The 20,079-nt window shown below is 38.6% G+C and overlaps 7 protein-coding genes across 8 annotated transcripts; 3 read left to right on the top strand and 4 right to left on the bottom strand.

The window, feature by feature from the left end:
* Positions 1–16: 16 nt before the first annotated feature.
* On the top strand, positions 17–1,603 carry LOC106406427 (40S ribosomal protein SA-like). Its single transcript, XM_013847092.3, has 5 exons — positions 17–274; positions 448–710; positions 786–983; positions 1,071–1,278; positions 1,365–1,603. The coding sequence occupies exons 1-5, from the start codon at positions 139–141 to the stop codon at positions 1,436–1,438; spliced, it is 879 nt and encodes a 292-aa protein (XP_013702546.1). The 5' UTR covers positions 17–138; the 3' UTR covers positions 1,439–1,603.
* A 1,681-nt stretch (positions 1,604–3,284) lies between these two features.
* LOC106405225 (ethylene-responsive transcription factor ERF073-like) lies at positions 3,285–4,324 on the bottom strand. The gene has a single exon (XM_013845804.3). It carries the CDS (start codon positions 4,201–4,203, stop codon positions 3,439–3,441), a length of 765 nt encoding a protein of 254 aa, XP_013701258.1. The 5' UTR covers positions 4,204–4,324; the 3' UTR covers positions 3,285–3,438.
* A 991-nt stretch (positions 4,325–5,315) lies between these two features.
* LOC106403274 (MADS-box transcription factor 23-like) lies at positions 5,316–7,334 on the top strand. The gene has a single exon (XM_048761369.1). The coding sequence runs from the start codon at positions 6,315–6,317 to the stop codon at positions 6,954–6,956; it is 642 nt and encodes a 213-aa protein (XP_048617326.1). The 5' UTR covers positions 5,316–6,314; the 3' UTR covers positions 6,957–7,334.
* A 383-nt stretch (positions 7,335–7,717) lies between these two features.
* LOC106402537 (translation initiation factor eIF-2B subunit alpha) lies at positions 7,718–9,512 on the bottom strand. The gene is made up of 5 exons (XM_013843301.3): positions 9,059–9,512; positions 8,692–8,844; positions 8,481–8,622; positions 8,153–8,394; positions 7,718–8,072 (listed from the first exon to the last, which is right to left on the bottom strand). The coding sequence occupies exons 1-5, from the start codon at positions 9,470–9,472 to the stop codon at positions 7,866–7,868; spliced, it is 1,158 nt and encodes a 385-aa protein (XP_013698755.2). The 5' UTR covers positions 9,473–9,512; the 3' UTR covers positions 7,718–7,865.
* Positions 9,513–10,215: 703 nt separating this feature from the next.
* On the bottom strand, positions 10,216–11,962 carry LOC106404686 (60S ribosomal protein L16-like, mitochondrial). Its single transcript, XM_013845551.3, has 3 exons — positions 11,651–11,962; positions 11,160–11,294; positions 10,216–11,067 (listed from the first exon to the last, which is right to left on the bottom strand). The coding sequence occupies exons 1-3, from the start codon at positions 11,945–11,947 to the stop codon at positions 10,435–10,437; spliced, it is 1,065 nt and encodes a 354-aa protein (XP_013701005.2). The 5' UTR covers positions 11,948–11,962; the 3' UTR covers positions 10,216–10,434.
* A 278-nt stretch (positions 11,963–12,240) lies between these two features.
* Positions 12,241–16,911, top strand: LOC106406780 (pumilio homolog 23-like). Of its 2 annotated transcripts, none has more exons than XM_013847513.3 (12): positions 12,241–12,481; positions 12,890–13,100; positions 13,166–13,529; positions 13,598–13,900; positions 14,019–14,192; positions 14,371–14,514; positions 14,645–14,764; positions 14,853–15,038; positions 15,144–15,292; positions 15,430–15,612; positions 15,716–16,099; positions 16,554–16,911. In XM_013847513.3, the coding sequence occupies exons 2-11, from the start codon at positions 12,913–12,915 to the stop codon at positions 16,095–16,097; spliced, it is 2,193 nt and encodes a 730-aa protein (XP_013702967.1). In that variant the 5' UTR covers positions 12,241–12,481; positions 12,890–12,912; the 3' UTR covers positions 16,098–16,099; positions 16,554–16,911. The 2 variants fall into 2 exon arrangements, with proteins under 2 accessions (XP_013702967.1, XP_013702969.1); XM_013847515.3 differs by having other exon boundaries at positions 12,250–12,481; positions 12,869–13,100.
* Positions 16,912–17,644: 733 nt separating this feature from the next.
* LOC106406256 (RING-H2 finger protein ATL3-like) lies at positions 17,645–18,965 on the bottom strand. Its single transcript, XM_013846882.2, has one exon. It carries the CDS (start codon positions 18,706–18,708, stop codon positions 17,800–17,802), a length of 909 nt encoding a protein of 302 aa, XP_013702336.1. The 5' UTR covers positions 18,709–18,965; the 3' UTR covers positions 17,645–17,799.
* Between the last annotated feature and the right edge of the window lie 1,114 nt (positions 18,966–20,079).

Genomic DNA, 20,079 nt, shown 5'->3' with positions numbered 1-20,079 from the left:
ATAACAGACTTTTACACACACAAACTAGGGTTTCCGCTTCATATATTGCAGCCACTTAAAGCTTCCTCCTCGCCTCTCTCTCTCTCTCTCGTGTAATTTTCAACACTTGCAGAAGAAGAAGAAGAGAGAAAACGCAAAATGGCGACTAACGGATCTGCTCAGCTTTCACAGAAGGAAGCTGACATCAAGATGATGTGCGCTGCTGAGGTTCACCTCGGAACCAAGAACTGCAACTACCAAATGGAGCGTTACGTCTTCAAGAGACGCAACGACGGTAATAACAACTCTTCTCCTCTTTCAAAAAAAATGTTTCACTTCCAAGTAGTTATGATTTAGAGCATTGAGATGTTTTTTTTTTTTTTTTTTGGTTCCGACAGCTGTTAGTTTTAGTTTAGGTTTGGTCGGCTCGGCTGATGTTTGTAGTATCTGTTTGTTTTTACTTGTCAGGGATTTACATCTTTAACCTTGGCAAGACATGGGAGAAGCTGATGATGGCTGCACGAGTCATCGTTGCTATCGAGAACCCACAAGACATCATTGTGCAGTCAGCTAGGCCCTATGGTCAGAGAGCTGTTTTGAAGTTCGCTCAGTACACTGGAGCCAACGCCATTGCTGGAAGGCACACTCCTGGTACATTCACCAATCAGATGCAGACTTCGTTCAGCGAGCCAAGGCTTTTGATTCTCACTGATCCACGTACCGACCACCAGGTAATGTCAAGTTCTGGGCTGATGAGTCTTTTTCCTGATTGGTTTTGTCTTAACTTGGGATCTTGTGTGTTGCAGCCTATCAAGGAAGGTGCTTTGGGAAACATTCCAATCATTGCTTTCTGTGACACTGACTCTCCCATGAGGTTTGTTGACATTGGTATCCCCGCCAACAACAAGGGAAAGCACAGCATTGGTTGTCTCTTCTGGCTTCTTGCTCGCATGGTCCTTCAGATGCGTGGAACCATTCGCCCTGCTCAGAAGTGGGATGTCATGGTAAGAAGAGGCATAGAAGTCTGTAATTTCATTTCTTGCGTTCTTGTTTGGTGTTTGACTTCTTTATATGTTGTTTTGTTGGTACAGGTTGACCTGTTCTTCTACAGGGAGCCCGAGGAGGCCAAGCCAGAGGATGAGGATGAAGTTGCACCTCAGGCTGAGTTTGGATTACCTGCTCCTGAGTATGGAGGTGGAGACCAGTGGACCACTGCTGCTATCCCTGACGCCGCCTGGCCTGGAGAAGCTCAGGCGCCGATCTCTGCTGCTCCCGCCGCTGGTTCATGGAATGATTCCGGTTAGTCTTGACATATATAATAATCCTATCTTGGCCCTTTTTGGTCTTGACGAGTATTAATTGTTGGTCTTTGTTTTATTTTTCAGCTGCTCCAGCTGCAGCAGAAGGTGGATGGGACGCGGCTGTGCCACCCACAACTGCAGTGACCAATTGGGAATAAATTTGATAGCCTTTACAATAGCTAAATGGCTATAGACCTGTTTTTTTTTTTTGTTACTGCTGGGATCGAAGAGTTCACTGTTTTTCTTTTTTCTCTTGAGACAAGATACTTTAGATTACTCTGTTTTGCTCCTTTTTTGTTGTTGAATGGAATCTCTATTTATCTCTTGCGCTTTATCACAAATACAGATTGGTTCTTTGCCCAATATATCGCAAAATAATGAAAACAAATCAAAAGCTTTTTGATTAAATCTGGTTTCTTCTATACTGCAATAGTCAGGGTATTGATTAGCCATTAACATCCTATCAAACCTTCAATGGTGGTAAAACAGTGTTCCTGAACGAGTATCACTAGTGCCATGTTGTCCGAATGGTGTGATGGTAGATAGAGAGTTTACAGGCTGTTTTGCTAGTACTCAGGATCACAGTGGAAGACAGTTTGAAGCTTTTTCCTTGGATATGCTTTGGCGGCTATGTGATAACGAGAAATGAGCTGATCTATAAAGACGTGCAGTTTTATAAGTTTTATGTACAAGAAACTAGGAATGGGCATTTCGGGTGTCGGTTTGGATATTTCTAGGGGTTAGAGGATCGGATTCATTTACTACTTGATCTATTTTCGATTCAAGTTTGGTTCGGTTTGGATAGTAAAACTAGGAACCGGAAAACAACCGGAAAAAATTCGGTTCTCATTTGGTCCAGGTTCGGTTATTTCGAGTAGTTCAAGTATTTAGGGTAAAATATCAAATAATTAGAATGATTTGGATAAAAATCTCTGATGTTTCCGATTACTTTGGATATTTCTGATAAAACTATCCATAAATTTTCGGATACTTTCGGGTGGTTCGATATTTATAATAATTTAGTTTTTTTAATATTTTTGGATACTTTTAAAAGATTTTATAAATATATATTCAATTATATTATATGTATATAATAATTTTTTTATATATTCGGGTACTCGTACGGTTATCGGTTCGGTTATTTCAGATATAGAAACATAGAAACTATTTGGGATTTGAGGGTTTCGGGATAGTTTCGGTTTCAGGTATTTCAGTTCCGGTTTTTTTTGCCAAGGCCTACAAGAAACAAATGAGAAGGCCATGGAGCATATGGATTCATCATGGATAGCAAGCTTAGTGCACTAGAAGGATCAGGTGATTTGTTGAAATGCAATGTTGATGGGTCATGGGAAAAAAAGATGGAGAGATGTATGGTACTACGTTGAGTCCTATGGGACGGTTTGGGACAAAGTTAAATGGATTTGAGGTCGTGCCACATGTCATAGCAAAGCTTGCGATGGACTCTGATGACTTCAAGGTGATGTTGTGGCCTAGGGGTGAGCATTTTGCTATATATCCGAATCCGAACTAAAAAATCCGAACCAAAGTAGTAAAATATTCGAGCGGTTATTAAATTAGGAGAGTTTGGATATCTAAACCCGAATTGATATTCGAAAATAACCGAACATATGAATATTTTATCCTATATTTCTAGTTTACTTCTCTAATTTCATTCAAAATATTTATATTGATGTTAGTTTAATCTATTAAAATTAAAAAAAAAACAGGTAAGTTAAAAGTATATATTTTAAATACAAAAAACTTAAACAATGAAGAATTTATAATTTTTTTTCAAAATTTTAATATCCGAGCCCGACCGGGTTCTATACCTCTATACCGAAATACTTTAAAATTTGAAATACCTGATCTTAACCCGAACGGTATCCGAACGCCACCCCTATGGCCCATTGTGTTGCCAAACATACTTCGATTCTTACTTTTTACAAGTTTAGATCTTTTGTACTGCAATGGATACAGTCGCTAGTCGATGTTGAAAAGCCGGAAAACAAGGCATTTCTTTTAGTATTTACAAGAGAGCAGAACAAAACAAATTCAAGAGTCACAAGACACTAACTAGGCATACACAAACAGACCAAGAACTCATTTGCACAAAACAGAACACCAAAGACTCATGTCGTTTATACAATAAAAACCCCCTTCAAGACCAAAGATCCATGACATTGACTTCATCTAAGAGACTACTCAAAGACGTCAAGGAACCACAGTTTCCCCCCTCCATAAACGGCGTCTGTAAGAAGCACTCCGTCTCGTTCTCAAAAGCCAGAAGCTCATCCGAAAACAAACCATCCACGTCCCCTTCACAATCATAAGAACCTCTCTGTCTCTTCTCCGCATCATCGCCCATGATAATAACATCTTCAAGCCATTGCGTGTCGACCTGACTCGCGTCCGCATTGTTATTCTCCTCCCACAAGAAATCAAAACAGCCACCACCAAGATCATCACCTTCATGCTTCTCTTCTATCTTCTGAACCTGTGGCCGCCGCTGTGTTGGTGGTGGTGAAGAGGCTTTACGCTTTCTAGATGATGATGCTGGAGAATCGTTAGGGAAGTTGAGTTTAGCTTTAACTCCTCGGAGCCTCTTAGCTTCAAAGTCATAAGCTCTCGCAGCATCTTCTGCAGTGTTGAACGTCCCTAGCCAAACTCGAACTCCTTTGATCGGGTCGCGAATCTCAGCCGCCCATCTTCCCCATGGCCGTCTCCTGATTCCTCTGTACTCGCTACTACCACTCTTCTTCTTCTTCCTCATCCTCCCATCTTCTCTTTTCACACCTAGCCATGGATAATACTGAGAATCTCCCTCCAAGTCGTCGAGTGTCAGGTCAACGACGTTGTCGCGTCTCCAGGAAGGCTTGCCAGCTCCCGGCGCTATGTAATCGGAAATTACTGCTCCTCCACACATTTTGCTCAAGACTTTTAAATAAGGGTGTGAGTTAAAAGTTTTGGGGTTCGAAATATAATATCTCTCAAATGTTGAATGTGGTTTGCTTTGAAGCTGCAATACTCTCCTCTTTTATATGCAAAATGACCACGCGTGTTTCATGGAATGACAATTGGGCCAAATTTGAATATTAGCTGATTTACTGTTTTACCCTTGCATAGCTTTGTTGTAGATTTTAAAATATTTACAAGTTGGCTGCTGCTGTAATGAATCTGTATTAGATGGGATATGAATCGGATTATTAATCTTTGGTATTCGATCTTATCTATAATCATCATATCTTTTCATTAATGAATAATATATTCGTACATTGAAGATTTTTTTTTCTTTTAAGCCTCTTTTGATCACAATATATTTGAGTTTAATGACGGTGATTTCTGTCTACCCAATTTAATGCATCGTTTAATATTCGTTCTTGATTTCTATGTAATTTTGACCTATTGCTGTGGCCAAGCATATGATCAGTGATATGAAGCTCTATATAGATTTCTACGAATTTTTCCATTTAGTACAATATTTTTAATCATATTTGTTCACTTTTTCTAAAAATTTTATTGTAAATTTTATTGTATATTGGTTCGGGCTTGTTTTACCAGCACCTCTCAGGAGGTCGCCATGGCTTTTGGACTAGTCGATGTGAGCTACAACTTGATATATATGTAAAATATAAACATTAATTAATCATAGTGTAATACGAGTTGTTAACCTAGCTATAGGGGTATGTCGTTATTAAATATGGCATTAAATTTTGAAACCAGAAGCAGTCTTTAATACTGACGAACTGAACCACGGTTTTCCCCATTAACCATTTTCAAATCTAAATGAATCTATCAACTTTTCTTTGAATCTTTTACAGCAAGATAATCAGTATATATTACAGTTGTATATATGTGTGTGTGTGCGCACGTATGTATGTGTGTATAATAGTGTATTGTTGAGTGATAAATAAAAAAGACTATAGTTGCTCATAAAAAAAAAGAAGACTATTTGATATACTGAGCGTGAGCGGAAGATTAGTTAATTAAGCGGTAATTAAGGGGTTCCGAATCTAATGGCTCCGATTCACTGGAAAATAACGATTTAAGGTCAAGCAGGTAACGATGGGCATCATCTAGACTTTACGGTGGTTCCGTTTCGGCTCAAAACCGTAGAAAATGAAGATATTCCAAATGGTTGTTAGTGAGATAACGATTAATCGAGTAGTGGTGAGTAGAATTAGAGGTATAGGAATAACTTGTTTCTCTTAAATTTAGTAAAGACACAAAATTTCATATTTCGTTTAGAAATTCAAAAAAAAAAACATCAGAATTAGACTATTAGTGGGATCTTTTTTCTATTATTATTATTCAATTAGTGATTTTTTTTAAAATGTCAAATTCCACCATGTTTAATTTATTCTTCTATTTGTATAATCATTTGTATAAAAAGTGTCAAATTACTCATTTCTTTTATCACACTGATGCTATGCCGAGTGGTAGGTTGGATAATTAAATTGATTACAACTTCTTGAACAACGTTTAGCTAAGTTTGATTACGAATGAGTACCTCGATTTTTCAGTAAAATCCAAATTTATTCTATAACTTTCACGTATATTTTACACCAAAAAAAACTTTCACGTATATTTGGGGTTTGACTAACTTTGACTAATGTATTTAAGTGATACATTGTGATTACGGCTAAGATTGGTATCTATTTACAAATCCTCAATTAAAATTTACTGGACCGTACATATACTAGCTAGCAATCACCCGTAGTTTCATTAACACGCAAAATTGAAAGTAGCGTATTTCGTAAATCTAGGAAATAATAGGATATTACAAATTAGATTGAAAGGGTTAAGTTTCATTTTATGGAATCTTTCCATAATAATGAAATTATTATTATGACGAGCATTTAACACCTCAAATTAGCATAAGTATAATGAAGAGACAAAAACTTCCTTAACTGACTTCAAACTATGGGTATATAAATAAATGTCGGAATATTTTTTTCCTTAAAGAAGTCTTTTATTTGTGTAACTAGGGTTAACTCAATATTTTTGTGATCTCCTCTCTCATCATTGCTCCTCACCATGGAAGATGGAGAACGTTCATCAACAGCTTGCTTGCCGCTCAAGGAAGAAAAGCTCCAACAAAACCCTAAAACAACCAAAGGTAGACAGAAGATAGAGATCAAACAGATCAGCGAGGAGAGCAAGAGGCAAGTGACGTTTTCAAAACGCAGAACGGGACTTTTCAAAAAAGCGGCAGAGTTAAGCGTCCTATGCGGCGCACAGATCGGTATCATAACGTTTTCACGTCGCGGAAGGATCTACACGTTTGGTAACGCGGACACACTCGTTGAAAACTACTTGCGGAGGACGCCCGTGATGCTGAGGTCACATCCCGGTGGTGACATGGCAAACGAAGGTGAGGAGGTAGACGGTTTGAAGTGGTGGGAGAGGACGGTGGAGAGTGTGCCGGAGGAGGAGATGGAAGAGTACATGACGGCTTTGAATGGGTTAAGGGACAATTTATGGACGAGGATCTGTCAGCTGGGTGGTGATCAGACGGTTCAGATGAATGCTCCGGTGTTTCAGAATCAGATGGCTGAGATTGAATGGAAACTGACGGATGAGAATGTGACGGTTAGGAATGATCAAGGTCAAGCAGGTGACGATGGATACCTAGACGTTGCGGCTGGTACGTTTCTGTCTCAAATCCGTAAGCGATGAAGTGTTTTCTTGATATGTATTACACTTTGGTGTTATATTTATGTATTGTATGTTTATCTAAATTATTTACATTCGTTTAACTCATGTGTTTCACGTTTGATATGGACTCGTTTAGCTCAATTAACTCAGACGTTTAATATTGTTAAAATGTTACACAAAAGACCCTGTTATATTGTCCATTCTAAAGTAAATACTTGACACAACGAAGCTGTCTACAAAGGGAAAGGCGTTGGTTGGTACAGAGTCCCAGCTGTCAGACTTACCACTCTTCAATCTATATGATACCTTTCCTATAGTTAGATGAAGTACACGACTTTCCGTGTGCGTTCGGGGGATGCTCATTCAAGTGATGAGAGTCCATTCCTTGAATTCATAGCTTATTGGGATTCTCTAGAAATTGGTAGCTTGGAACAAGACAGACTCCCGAACTCCTGTTTGATTTATAGGTGTTCTAAAAATCAATATAGGCTACGTATAAGAGGCGTCTGTCTAGTTAGCAAATCAAATCTTAAATGAAACGATTTTTCAAGATTGATTTTTTAAAAAATTGATCAACTCACTCGAAAAATACTGCTCACCTAATCAATAATCTCGTATAAAATGCATATCTAGCACCTAGGTGATCCTTAAACATTGGGTTTTTGTGTCATATTTGACTAGACGAAGATACATCATGGACAAAACACTAACTCGACTAGTCATTAAAACGTGGGACTTCGGTTCAGACACCTCAATTAACAAAAGAAAAAAAAACGACTCCAAAAATAAACAGCCTGGCTGTGTTTTGGTCCATTGTCCATTATACAAAAATGGAAATAAGGTTTTTGCATGAAAAGCATATGATCTTAGACCATCTTTAAAGTGGAAGCAAAACTGAAAAGTAAGAAGTTATTTAATTAGGAGTGACAATTAGAGATAGAGTTGAATAAGCTCATCGCTAACAACAGAGGGAGAAAGAACACCAAGGTCCGTGAAGAGTAGCGTTAGGTACTGTGGCGGAGTATAATCTCTAGCCGACCTTTCTACTTCCACCTTCGCCGGAATCTTCACACCAAACTCTATCGGTCTCAGCGCTGGTGCCATGTCCTTTTGGTCTAATGGGTAAAGCCTAGCGAACTACAAAACACAAAACAACTTTCATATGATTAAGCATCCTCTCTCCCTCTCCAGGATCTTTAATAACAAATCAAAATTACCTTGTAACTCTCCGCTGCAACATAGACCGGCTTGTTCATGCTGTGCGCCACGAGTGCAATCTGGTAAGTTCCCATCATGTTGATGATACCTCCACTCTCCACAACTCCATCTGCCCCAACAAACACCATGTCCACCTCGTCCATGCTATACGCCACAGCTGAATCAAGCAGCAGCTTCACAGGAATGTCGAGCTTCGATAGCTCATTCGACAACAAAACTCCTGTTCCATCCGGCCTTCCCTCTATAATTCATGGAAAAGGTTCAATGACTAAGTTCCAATACAGCTACCGAGTGTGTCTATTTAAAAGACACAAAAGAGAGAGGAACCTGTGCAGAGAACTCGGAAGAGCTTGTTGTTCTGAGCAGCAGTCTTGAGTATCTCCAGAACAACTCTAGAGAGTCCATGAACCAATATGGTACAACCATCGAATATAAAATCTTGACTAAGCATTGCAATAATCTTACGAGCCTGCAACAAAGTCAACACCTTTCAGCTCTTCTTATTCTATTATGATGTAAAAAGAAGAAAAAAAGTTACCTTGCAAGAGATTTCACCAAACTTCTCAGCCCTTTCAAGGAGACGAGACTTAGCTGAGTTAAAATCCTCGTACTCCAAAGCAGACGTCCTCGTCACGTATCTGATAAACAGATCGCATCCAGCAGTCAAAGAGATCGATGTCTTGTCCCATGACTAACAACAACAAAAAAAAAAAAAAAAAAAAAATTAAAAACAGAAACACTAAAGTCTTTGTCTTTTTTTCATTACCAAAACAAGAAACGAATGAACAGACAGTGAATTAAAACACAAGGAGATTGATGTCTTGTCCCATGACTAACAACACTAAAGTCTTTGTCTTTTTTCATTACCAAAAAAAAAACATGTAATGAAGAAGTTAAGTTTTCACCTTGAGTGTGTCGGAAGCTTTCTTGAGCTCAATCTCAAGCTCCATCATGGTGCTAGCCTCGCTCGCGCGTATAACCGCAGCTAAAGCTCTTATAGCCGCGACGGCTTCCGCCAGATCCGGCTGTTTCCTCCAGCCGTTGAACTCCTCGATTACATTGAAAGTCTTCTCCTTTCCGAGCTCGGCGACTGATGAGTCGGGATGCTCCTCGCCGGAGACGCCGCCCACGGCGGCTTGAGCTTGGGCTAGCCAGTCGCTTGTGATGACGCCGTGGTGAGCCGCTCGGGTTTGGTAGTAAGCGGAGATGGCGTCAGGGTTTTGGAAAGGGGCTCGCGTGGTGTTGTCTGCCATGGGAGGTGAGTTCGAGGTTCGTCGCCGTTCGTCGTCGAGGATGAACGACGCTGATCTTCTCCACATTGCTTTTGTCTTTTCGATTTTTAGGAAAAAGAAAATTAAAACGTCGCTTTCTCGAGAAAAAAAATGTTTTATTCAGTTCTGGGTCAGATTAGGCCCATTAATAAGCCAATGATTATTTTCGATTCTTCTTGCATCGTATAGTTTTTTTTTTTGAAGATGCATCGTATAGTTGTAGGAGCTAAGTAACACCTTACGTCATCGTATAATATCTAATTCTATTAGATATGATCAACAGCTCCACGGATAAGGATTCCACGATAAAGTCATCTCTGAAACACTTGGATCGACAGACGGTTCTGCATGTACGACATCTTCGATGGACAGGCTCTCTGCACAGCATACGACCACAACGAACGGCTCTGCCAACAGAGTAAGTACTCTGGAACCTCCAATAAGCTTCGCATCATATAATCTGCAAGAAATTGCATAGTATAAGAATCGAATCGTAAAAACTTTAAACTTTAACCAATAAACTACAGTGCTTCTACGGCTTGTCAGAACTTAATCAAGAGACTTTTTGGGTAGCAAACTATATACGTTTGAGTTAAAGAAAGAAAGAGAGATTGAAACTCTTGTATATTAGTGTTGTACGTGATCTAGTTTGACTGCTGTCCCACTAATCTTAATTTTTCTACAATTGTGTATCAGATGGTGAGGATAATCTAATGATTTTTAGGCCATTCACTGTATGATTATTCCTCACTTACACACACATTCATTCACACGTATTAGCCATAAACATATATACAATACTTGCTTAATATAGAGCTCTCAAAGACAAAGCCAATAAGACCTTAGACCAGTACATATTCCATTGAATTGATAACTAGCTCATGTTGTGATGAATACATGCTGCATTCAAATATCATTTCTTGACTCCCTTCTTTTATTGAAAGTAAAAAAAAAAAAAAACTGTTTATCAAGAAAAATAAAACTTACAATCTTGTCATCCTCCAAGAATGTTATATAGTTTTTTCATTAAAAATGAACTGAGTCTTTATAGGCATTTTGGAAGCACCTACTGTAATAGCTTTTCTAGCTACACTTTCGGGCACACCAGCCATCTCATAAAGAATCTTACCTGGCTGAACCACAGCGACCCAATACTCCTGAGGTCCTTTCCCACCACCCATACGTACCTCGCACGGTCTCCCCGTAACCGCCTTGTCCGGAAACATACGTATCCAAATCTTCGCGCTACGCGGCACGTGCCGCACCATGGCTCGTCTCGCCGCTTCCATCTGCCTAGACGTGATCCAGGCCGGTGCAAGTGTTCGAAGCGCGTATCTTCCGAAACAGATACGATTATCGCCTGAAGATATACCTCTTAGTCTTCCTCGGTGGTGTTTAGGGAACTTGCTACGTTTCGGAAACAATGTGCCGGAGGAGCCCTTGCCGCCGCCGGCGCTCTTGGCGGGTTTCTTTTTGGAGCTCTTGGAGGAAACCTTTTTGGCACTCTTGGCCGCGGGTTGCTTGGCGGCGGCTGGACTCTTACCGGAGCTGCTGTGCATCTCTCTGTGACGATTCACTGCGGCTGGAACCTTGTTTTCTTGTTGCGGAAGGATTGTGTGTCTGAAGTGCCATGTTCCAGGAACCTAATTAACCACAGTGAGTGTAAAAACAATCAGCTTATATATTTTTCAAAAAAACTTGTACGTTTTGTGAAGTTTTTTTTTTTTTTTTTTACCTGTCCGAAGCGAGGGCTTTTACAGTGGAAAGCATCTGGTGTGGTCTTTGAAGGTTCGGCTGCCTTTTGAGGAAGATTAAAACCATCACGGGATTCTATTTCAGCTGCAATTGTGCGATGCAAACCCTTGATACCCTGAGGCATAAGAGTCATTCAATGATAGGGGTTTATGACTCTAAATAAAGAGTTTTTATGATAGGTAACAATATCAACAGTTAACTATCAACTCTATGATACTCACAGATTATGTTCATGATTTCACTAGACAGAGCACATGTAAACAAAATCTACAATGATTAAAAGTGACTCATAAAAAGAAATGACATAGGCGAAGTGGAAGTGACTCATAAGAAGATATGAAACGAAATCCACTGAAAAAATAAAAACTTTAACCTAATTTGAAACAGTTCCAGATCAATCCAGGAAAATTAACACACAAAAAACCACAATTTTAAAACAGCAACCGGATGAATCAAAGTTGAGAACACCACCTTCGGATTGATGGAGACAAGAAGAGATGAAGTGGAATCAGAAGCAGACATATCCAAAGTGGCATACAAGAAACGAGACAGAGTAAGAAGAGGAGATGATGCTGACGAAGATGGAAGAAGAGAGAGTAAGCGTCGGCTTGCGTGAGGTTGACGACGAGTTTGGTCGGCGAGGGTTTTAGCGTGGTTGATCAAGAATGTCCGCATCTTGAGATCAGGACGTGTTCTCCAAGCCCTAAGGTAAAAAATAATTAATCGCGAGGACGAAGGGTCCCAATGGTACCACACTGACTGCGTCATACCCCGTTTTTGTATCAAATCTTAACACGATACAAAATAAATTCAAGATATTATCATTCAAATAAGTTTTTTGTTCTGTTTTATTTGGTTGTTGTTGAAAGAAAAATCACTTTTTGAAAAAAAAGAGAATTTTTTGAATTCTTTATAGTTTTTAATAAATACGGATAAACTGTAAAACAAAAAAAAAAAACTAATTAAAAGCAAAATTTATAATTAAAATTCCGTTTTATTGATAAAAAAAATAAATTAACAGAGATGGGTGGAGCCTGCTATAGTGGGCCTTGAGAGGCCAGTTAATTCATAAATCAAACCCTTCCCTTCCCTAACGGCGACGTTTAACGGAGGGAGAGAACAAAACCCTAGACATCATCAAACCTTGTCCGAACTTCAAAACACACAAGAATTTGATTCAAATCGTTCTACTCCTCCTAATTCGTGATTCCTCTATCATCCATCCTCGCCGCGTTCTCTCACTCAGTCACGCTTCTTCGATTTTCCCTCTTAACACACAAACTGTGTGCTTCGCATCCTCAGGTTTGTGTTTCTGCTCTACTACACAAACCCAGTTATATGGTACCTCGTGTCGAACTAGAAACCCTTAATTTGATGTATATAAGCTAGAGCTGTGTTAGTAGTCCTGAAAGTTCACCTTGTTGCCCATGAACATGTTTGATTCTTGCTCTGTGATAATTAAAAATTGAACCTTTCCTATGAGTGTTATGGTTAGAAGCTAGAGTTGGTAACTCACTGTATTGCCCATGAACATGTTAGGTTCCTGCTGTGGATATTAAAAAAAATTGAACCTTTCCTTCTTTTAACCAGTTATTGTTATGGTCTGCTTGTTTTCTATTTGAGTTTTTTCTTTTGTGTTTTTCTTAGGTAGTTTTTATAGGATTTAATTAGGGATTCTCATGGTTTCAGTTCAAATCATTGCCATCACAGGATCATCTAGGAAGATAGCGTTGATGGGTCAACGGGAAAAGTCTAGCAACAACCACAGCTCCAGGAAGAGAGGAATGGGTAGGAAGGACCAGAAAGGTGGTCGTGGTTTTGATAGAGATAGTAACAAGAGGAACCAATCCAACGATTCCGCCAACGTAAAGGCAGCGTCCAAGAAACAATCAGAATTTGAGCATCAGAATCAGTTTGTCAGGTAACCAGAGACTTTGCCTTATAGGTAACAGAATATGCATCTGACTTGTGATTAACCTTTTGCAGGAAAGAGATTGATCCAGAAACTTCAAAGTATTTCTCTGAGATTGCCAATCTCTTTGATAGCAACGGAGTTGATTTAGAGGAGCGTTCGGTGATATGCGGAAACGCACTCGAGGAGACGAGAGGGAGGGAATACGAAATCGCAACTGACTATATCATAAGTCATGTCTTGCAAACTCTGCTTGAGGGATGCGAGCTTGATCAGCTCTGCAGCTTCCTGCGAAACTCTGCGTCTGTGTTCCCAGCCATTGCAATGGATAAATCAGGCTCTCATGTTGCAGAGTCTGCTCTCAAATCCTTGGCCACACACCTGGAAAATCCAGATGCTTATTCTGTTATCGAGGAGGCTTTGCTTTCCATATGCAAGGTAGTTATTATACTATTATTTACATATTGAGCTTGCTTTGATTGTGACTTAAAACGTTTTTTGGTCAGGTGATTGTGGAGAAACCTCTTGAGATGATATGCAACTGCCATGGTTCTTATGTTCTTCGAACGCTTCTTAGTCTTTGCAAAGGAGTCTCTGTAGAAACCACTGAGCTTCGTGGCGCAAAATCATCGAAAGCTCTGGCGAAACGTTTGAATCTGAAGACGTCTCATTCAGATGAGAATAATCTAGAGTTCTCTCATCAAGGGTTTCCAGATGTTTTCAGTTACCTATTATCTGGGATTTTAAGCTGTAGCAGAGAGGACATGAAGTATCTTCAAGTCGATCAGTGTAGCAGTCTGGTCTTACAGGTATATGTTATCTCCCTCTCTACTCTTTTGTTTGTTTGCAAGCAGTTTATCTAGTATGGAATGTTAGTTATCATGCTCTCTGGTTCACGGTGATGTTTAAATAAATTTCTTTTGACAGACGGCTCTCGGACTAATGGTGAAACAAGATGATGAGTTGCTTGAAATCATTCCTCTTGTTCTGGGCTGCAACAACTCTGCAAATGGAAAAGAAGAGGGGGTTCTTATAGAGACTGATGTTGCCAAGGAGATTTTGGAGTCATTGAAGGATAACTCGTTTAGTCATTTGATGGAGGTAACTGAGTTGCTTTTACGAATTTTGTGGTACATTACAAGAGCAACTTATTACGGACATGTTGCATGTTTTAGTCGATTCGAAACAGTATCTAGATTGTATTGTTTGTCACGTACGATACCCACTTATCTGTAGTAAGAGTGTTATGATTCTTAAGTCATCTTCGTGTCATTTTCAGGTGATTTTGGAAGTGGCTCCTGAAAGTCTGTACAACGAATTGTTCAACAAAGTTTTCAAGAATTCGTTATATGATCTATCTCTTGATCGATCTGCAAATTTTGTTATTCAAGCTTTGATCTCCCATGCAAAAAACCAAGAGCAGGTATTGAGATCTAACCAACATTTCATCTTCTTCTGTTGTGTCAGCTTCTTTTCATTTCAGGGTTTTTAGCCTCGTGCTATTTCCTTGAAGCCGACAAACTTATGTTCAATTGCTTTTGTATATGGTATAGATGGGTTTGATATGGGAAGAATTAGCTCCAAGACTCAAGGATCTTCTTGAACAAGGGAAGTCAGGTGTTGTGACTTTTCTGCTAGCTGCTAGCCAAAGGCTTCAAAGTCATGAACACAAGGTTAAAAGTTCAACTGAAAAAAATCTTGTTCCGTATTTTTATTTAAGAGAATTATTATACAGATATTTCTTTACTGATTTGATGACAGTGTTGTGAGGCCCTTGCTGATGCACTATGCTCCAAAAACGAGACTCGTATCTCCATTGCTCCACGGTTGTTGTTTCTTGATAACTACTTTTATTCCCAAGATAAGTCTACATGGGAGTGGGCACCTGGTGCAAAGATGCATCTCATGGGTTGTTTGATCCTTCAGGAGATTTTCAAGTTTTCTAGCGTATGTTTCCTTTCCTTCTTTGGTATTGACAAAACTAGTTTCGTTGGATTTTAACTTCCCAAGTTTGGCTGCTCATTAGCGTTCACATTATTGCAATTCTCTCAGGAACTTATACAGCCATACATAACAAGCTTAACTTCAATGAAACCTGAGTATACCGTTGAAACAGCAAAAGATCCCAGCGGAGCACGAGTCATCGAAGCCTTTCTTGCCTCAAATGCTGCTTCAAAGCAGAAGCGTAGACTAATCATAAAGTATGCACTGCTTCTTTATGTTATTTATTTATATGATTACCATATTCAGAACTGAAGCATATGACAAAGTTATAGTTTTCTTTCAACAATTGTTAGTTATTTGATAATGTTTCTTTTCACCTTTAACTTCCTGACAGGTTACGTGGACATTTTGGCGAGCTCTCATTACACAAATCGGGCTCATTCACTGTCGAGAAGTGCTTCGATGCATGTAACGTGGCACTAAGGGAAGCCATAGCAGCTGAATTGTTGGAAGTGAAAGCTGATCTCTTAAAAACAACGCAAGGGCCTTATCTGCTTAGGAAGCTAGATATCGATGGGTAAAGAACTTAATAGTCACAAAACTTACTTTGCTTAATTTGATGGAAATTGTAAGATCATATCTTAACCATCTTTTTGTATGGAATATTTTATTTGTTGCAGTTATGCCAGCAGACCTGAGCAGTGGAAATCAAGACAAGAAGCTAAGCAATCAACATACAACGAGTTTTGTTCTGCGTTTGGGTCAAGCAAATCAAACTTTCCAAAGAACACCTTTGTTTCTGACGCATCTGAAGATGCACCTCAGGACGTAGAAGTAGAGAGCACAAGGAGGGAGAGTGACCATCGTCCTACTTCCGGGGTTAAGCGCCACCGAGAAGAACATGCAAAGGATAAAAATGTATCTTTTGCAGGTGGGAAAGGGACGAAGCAGAAGAAGAGCAAAACTAGTGAAGCAACAGATAAACCAGCTACCAAGAAAAAGCCTTTTCTTTCTGGCGAGATGATTGGGAAGAATCGGTACTCAAATAAACTGAGAATTTGAAGGTTAGACTGCTCTTAATCATATATTTTTTCTCTAAATTTTATTGAAGATGACATCTTAGTTGAAGATCTACCCTCACAAGAATGATAAGTAAAACTTTTTTTCATTGGGATTACACTTCAAACGAACTTATAGAGGTCTAAGCCTACTCTAGGAACTGTTAACAGTAGCAAGCTTATAAGATGAGTTTTTTTAATGTTTCAGTTACAGATCCAAAAATAAGTGTAAATATTCTACACTACCAAAAATATATATTAGAAAGATTCAAGTCTTATGGTTCTGTTGCTGTGATCTGCTGGTTTCTACTTCTTCGTGCATATGTTAAGGGACCTTTCCTGATACAAAAATACACAAATCTTGATGTCAATTACACAGTGGGAGAGATGTTAGAAAAAAAACATTTTGAGAAGATTGAAAACTGATTGGTGTTGTGTTGTCTTTACCTGTTCTGTATAGGGCTGGATCCACTCCTTGGGATTCTTCTGAAACTATCTTTTTCACCTCGTAGAGTCTCCTCCTTCATCTCCTTGTTTATGTTCAAATTTCTCACGGTTTTACTCCTTGGCACCATCTGACGACCCTCTCCGTAGCTGCTATACAAAAGTAGAAGTAGAAGAATCAGAGATGCTGGTGTGTGGAATCTCTTCATTGTGAATTCTCCTTTTTTGATCTTTTTTCTTTTGAACTTGGAGCTCTCAGGCTCTTCTGTTCCTTAGACTGCAACTGAGTAAACTGTTTTGAGTTAAAAAGAAAGAGATACTGAAAACTCTTGTAGATTATATTATTGTTCTATAAGTTACTTTTTTGGATCTAATCACGTGCTCTAGTTTGACTCCTGTGCCAATAATTCACTTTTTCCCATTTGTGTTTCAGATGGTGTGTATATTTTTTATCGTTGAGTCAGTGAAGATTAGTACTCACATAAACACATGAATATTAGATCTTTTCTTTCTTTAGTCTATGGATAAACAATTAATTCACGTCTTAGCCATGAAGGGTATATGTGACTGAGATGACTTGATCATCTTACTCCTACAGATCAGATGAAGATCATGTGATAGGGCACGTGGTTACTGGTCCCGTTTCTAGTATTAGTAGTTGTTAAGTCCATGAGAAGAAAGTTTGCAGGTTAACAGATCATGTCTTTTATAATAATCGTCAACGGTTTTTTATTTCATTCTATTCTAATTATTACAAGCTCTGTAAAGAGTAGAAAAGACAAAAAAAAAGTGGAAACAAACAAAAGATCTAACCGGTTTAGTTATGCAGTAAAAAAGACCAAATGAATTTTGTCTATACGATCCCCTTGCTAGTTCTCGTGTCATTTATGGTTAAGCTCATTGTAGTCCTAGAGTGTTGCTAAAACTTTCAAGTTCATGGCTCTTTAGCTTAAAAAGTTAAAAGCTATCTAGTTTCACTTTAACATGACAATGTCTTGTGTTAGTGGAGATGAGCTTTCTGCAATCATTTGTTGCTTCTATTAGTCTCAGAAGTTGATTAAAAATCAGTATAGGACTCTTGTGTTGATCTAAGTAAAACAAAGACTCTGAGTTCAAAATTCCCTTGGCATAGATAAATGATATACTTGGATAACAAAGAAACCTCTCAAAACACAAAAGCCAGTAACAAAAGCAGAGACCACTACACAGTTTTGACATCTTCAGGCAATCTTTTCACTCAGCTACTAATCTAATCACAACCTTCAAGGATCAACAGAAGAAGCAGCACCAGCAGCACTGGAGCTACCACTACTATTATTGCTACAAGAGACTCTCTTGTCTCTGCTCAGAAACCTCCTCAAGGACCTCAACCTCGTTGTCATTGGAGACTTTGGCTCTTCCTCCTCAGCAATAAACCTCATTGCTGATGAAGACGGCACATTTTGACTCCTAGCTCCAGAATCATTGATATCAAGAACAACAGCATCTTGACCAATACCCTCTTCTTGAGACCCAACATTGGTGTTTCTGGTACTAACCTGATCTTGGCGACCCCATACCAACACATTGGTCGGAAAATCCGAAGAAGAACTCGAAATCTGAGACAAAGCATCTGATACATTGTCGGAAACTTGTTCAATCCCCTTTAAGCTAGCTTCAAGAACAGCGTTTCTGCAAATGGGACAAGTCGAATGAGACTGAAACCACATGTCAATACACTCAACGTGGAAGCTGTGGCTACACTTTGGAAGCAGCCTCGCTTTGTCTCCTTTGACAAGCTCAGACAAGCAAATAGCACACTCCAAACCGTCTTTACAACTGTCTTGTCTGAAAAAGACAACGGGCAGTGAACTGAGCTCAAAAGGGGTAAGCCCTCCGGTGTTGGATAAAGCGTCCTGCCCCGGGACGAAGATGAAACGGCGTCGTTGCCGGCGAGTGGTTATTACAGGTGATTGGTCTTCTTGCTCTAGTTCTTGTTCTTGTTCTTGTTGCTGCTGCTGGAGGTGGTGATCTAATCGCCACCAGTAGAGTTTGGCGTAGAGGTGGAGGATAAGGACGAAGAGAACCGCCAGGAACAGAACAATGACTGCTGTGAGGATGATCTTGCTTGTGACCTCTTCGGTTGATAAGTCTCCGAAGAGTGAGCTATGAGCAGATCCATCATCGTCCATTTGATGAACCCAGAAGCTGAAAGTGCTCTTCTGGTGGAAAAGGATGAGACTTTATGTGAGATAAGGGGGGGGGTTTTGTTGGAAAAGGATGGAGCTTTGTGTGAGATTAGCAAAGTGCAAAACAAGAAAAGGTTTCAGTCTCTCTCATGGCCCATGGTCATGGAAGGAAGGAAGAAGAAGAAGAAGGAATGATAAGAGAGAAGCAATGAAGGAGATGACATCGAGGAATGTGGGGCCAAGTAACTCTTCCCTATAAAAAATCACTCTACTCCACCGCAATGATTCTTTCTTAATTCTTCTCCATTAACGAAAATAATATATTATTATTTTCTTGACTAATGTCTTTATTATTTTACTGCGGAAAATATTATTTTTAACAGTGTATTTCGTAGAAAACATTATATATTTTAAATGTTTAAATTAGTAAGCAAATGAACTTAGCGATAAGACACGTACAATGGTCTATGAATTCTAACGCTCTACTTTACACATTTTTACAATCCACATCGTCATTTTTTTTTCTACCTATTAATTCAACGCACATACAAATTTTTTCAGTACAATATTTTTGTTTTATAAAATTCAACACTTTACCCCAAAAATTTTAATTCATATTATTATTATATAATTTTGATAGTTAAATAATTAAAAAAATTGAGTGTAACTAAATGAAATAACTAAAATGATGTAACTTAATAATTTCAAGTTTATTTTATTTTTATTCTTTACTATTTTCTTACAAAAAACCCTAAAATTAATAAATATACCATAAGTTGAAGTCCTAAAATTTAATATTGATAAAAATATAAAAATTACAATGAAAATGACATTTTTATTATATATATCCAAATAAAATGAAAGTAGTTTCTATTTATAATTTTTATTTTGTAGCAAAATGTTCAAATATAAAATAATTAAGTTTGAAATATTTGGTGGAAATAAAATTCATACAAATCTGAAACACCAATCACAATAGAAGATGTAGAAGAGTAAAGCCCATTTTAAGTTGTAGTTGAAATTATTATTCAACTACTGTAAATCCACATATGTTCTCTTTTAATTCAACATCTTCTTTACAATGGTTTAATCAGTTGAATGAATTATTCAACAGGTCCATTGTTAATGGTCTAATGCAGATTTTTTTTTTCTTTGCTAATCTTTGAATAAATAGCACAGATGCTGCAATAAACTTGACCAGTGAAAAACTTGTAGAGTGATAAGACCATTCCGCAACTTGCTAATGTGAACCGTTGTAATATTTGTTTGTACCTACACGGTTGTACCAATCACTGCATTGCCTCTCTTGGAGGGGACTATTCCATTTATGCTTTGGTAGGTAAATCCCATTTTTTGTGTAAAAAGGTTATTTGG

The sequence above is a fragment of the Brassica napus genome, chromosome C6 (assembly GCF_020379485.1).
Source record: "Brassica napus cultivar Da-Ae chromosome C6, Da-Ae, whole genome shotgun sequence".
NCBI classification, from domain to species: Eukaryota; Viridiplantae; Streptophyta; class Magnoliopsida; order Brassicales; family Brassicaceae; genus Brassica; species Brassica napus.
Note: the sequence above shows the minus strand (reverse complement) of the source record. Positions and strands in the feature narration are given on the sequence as shown.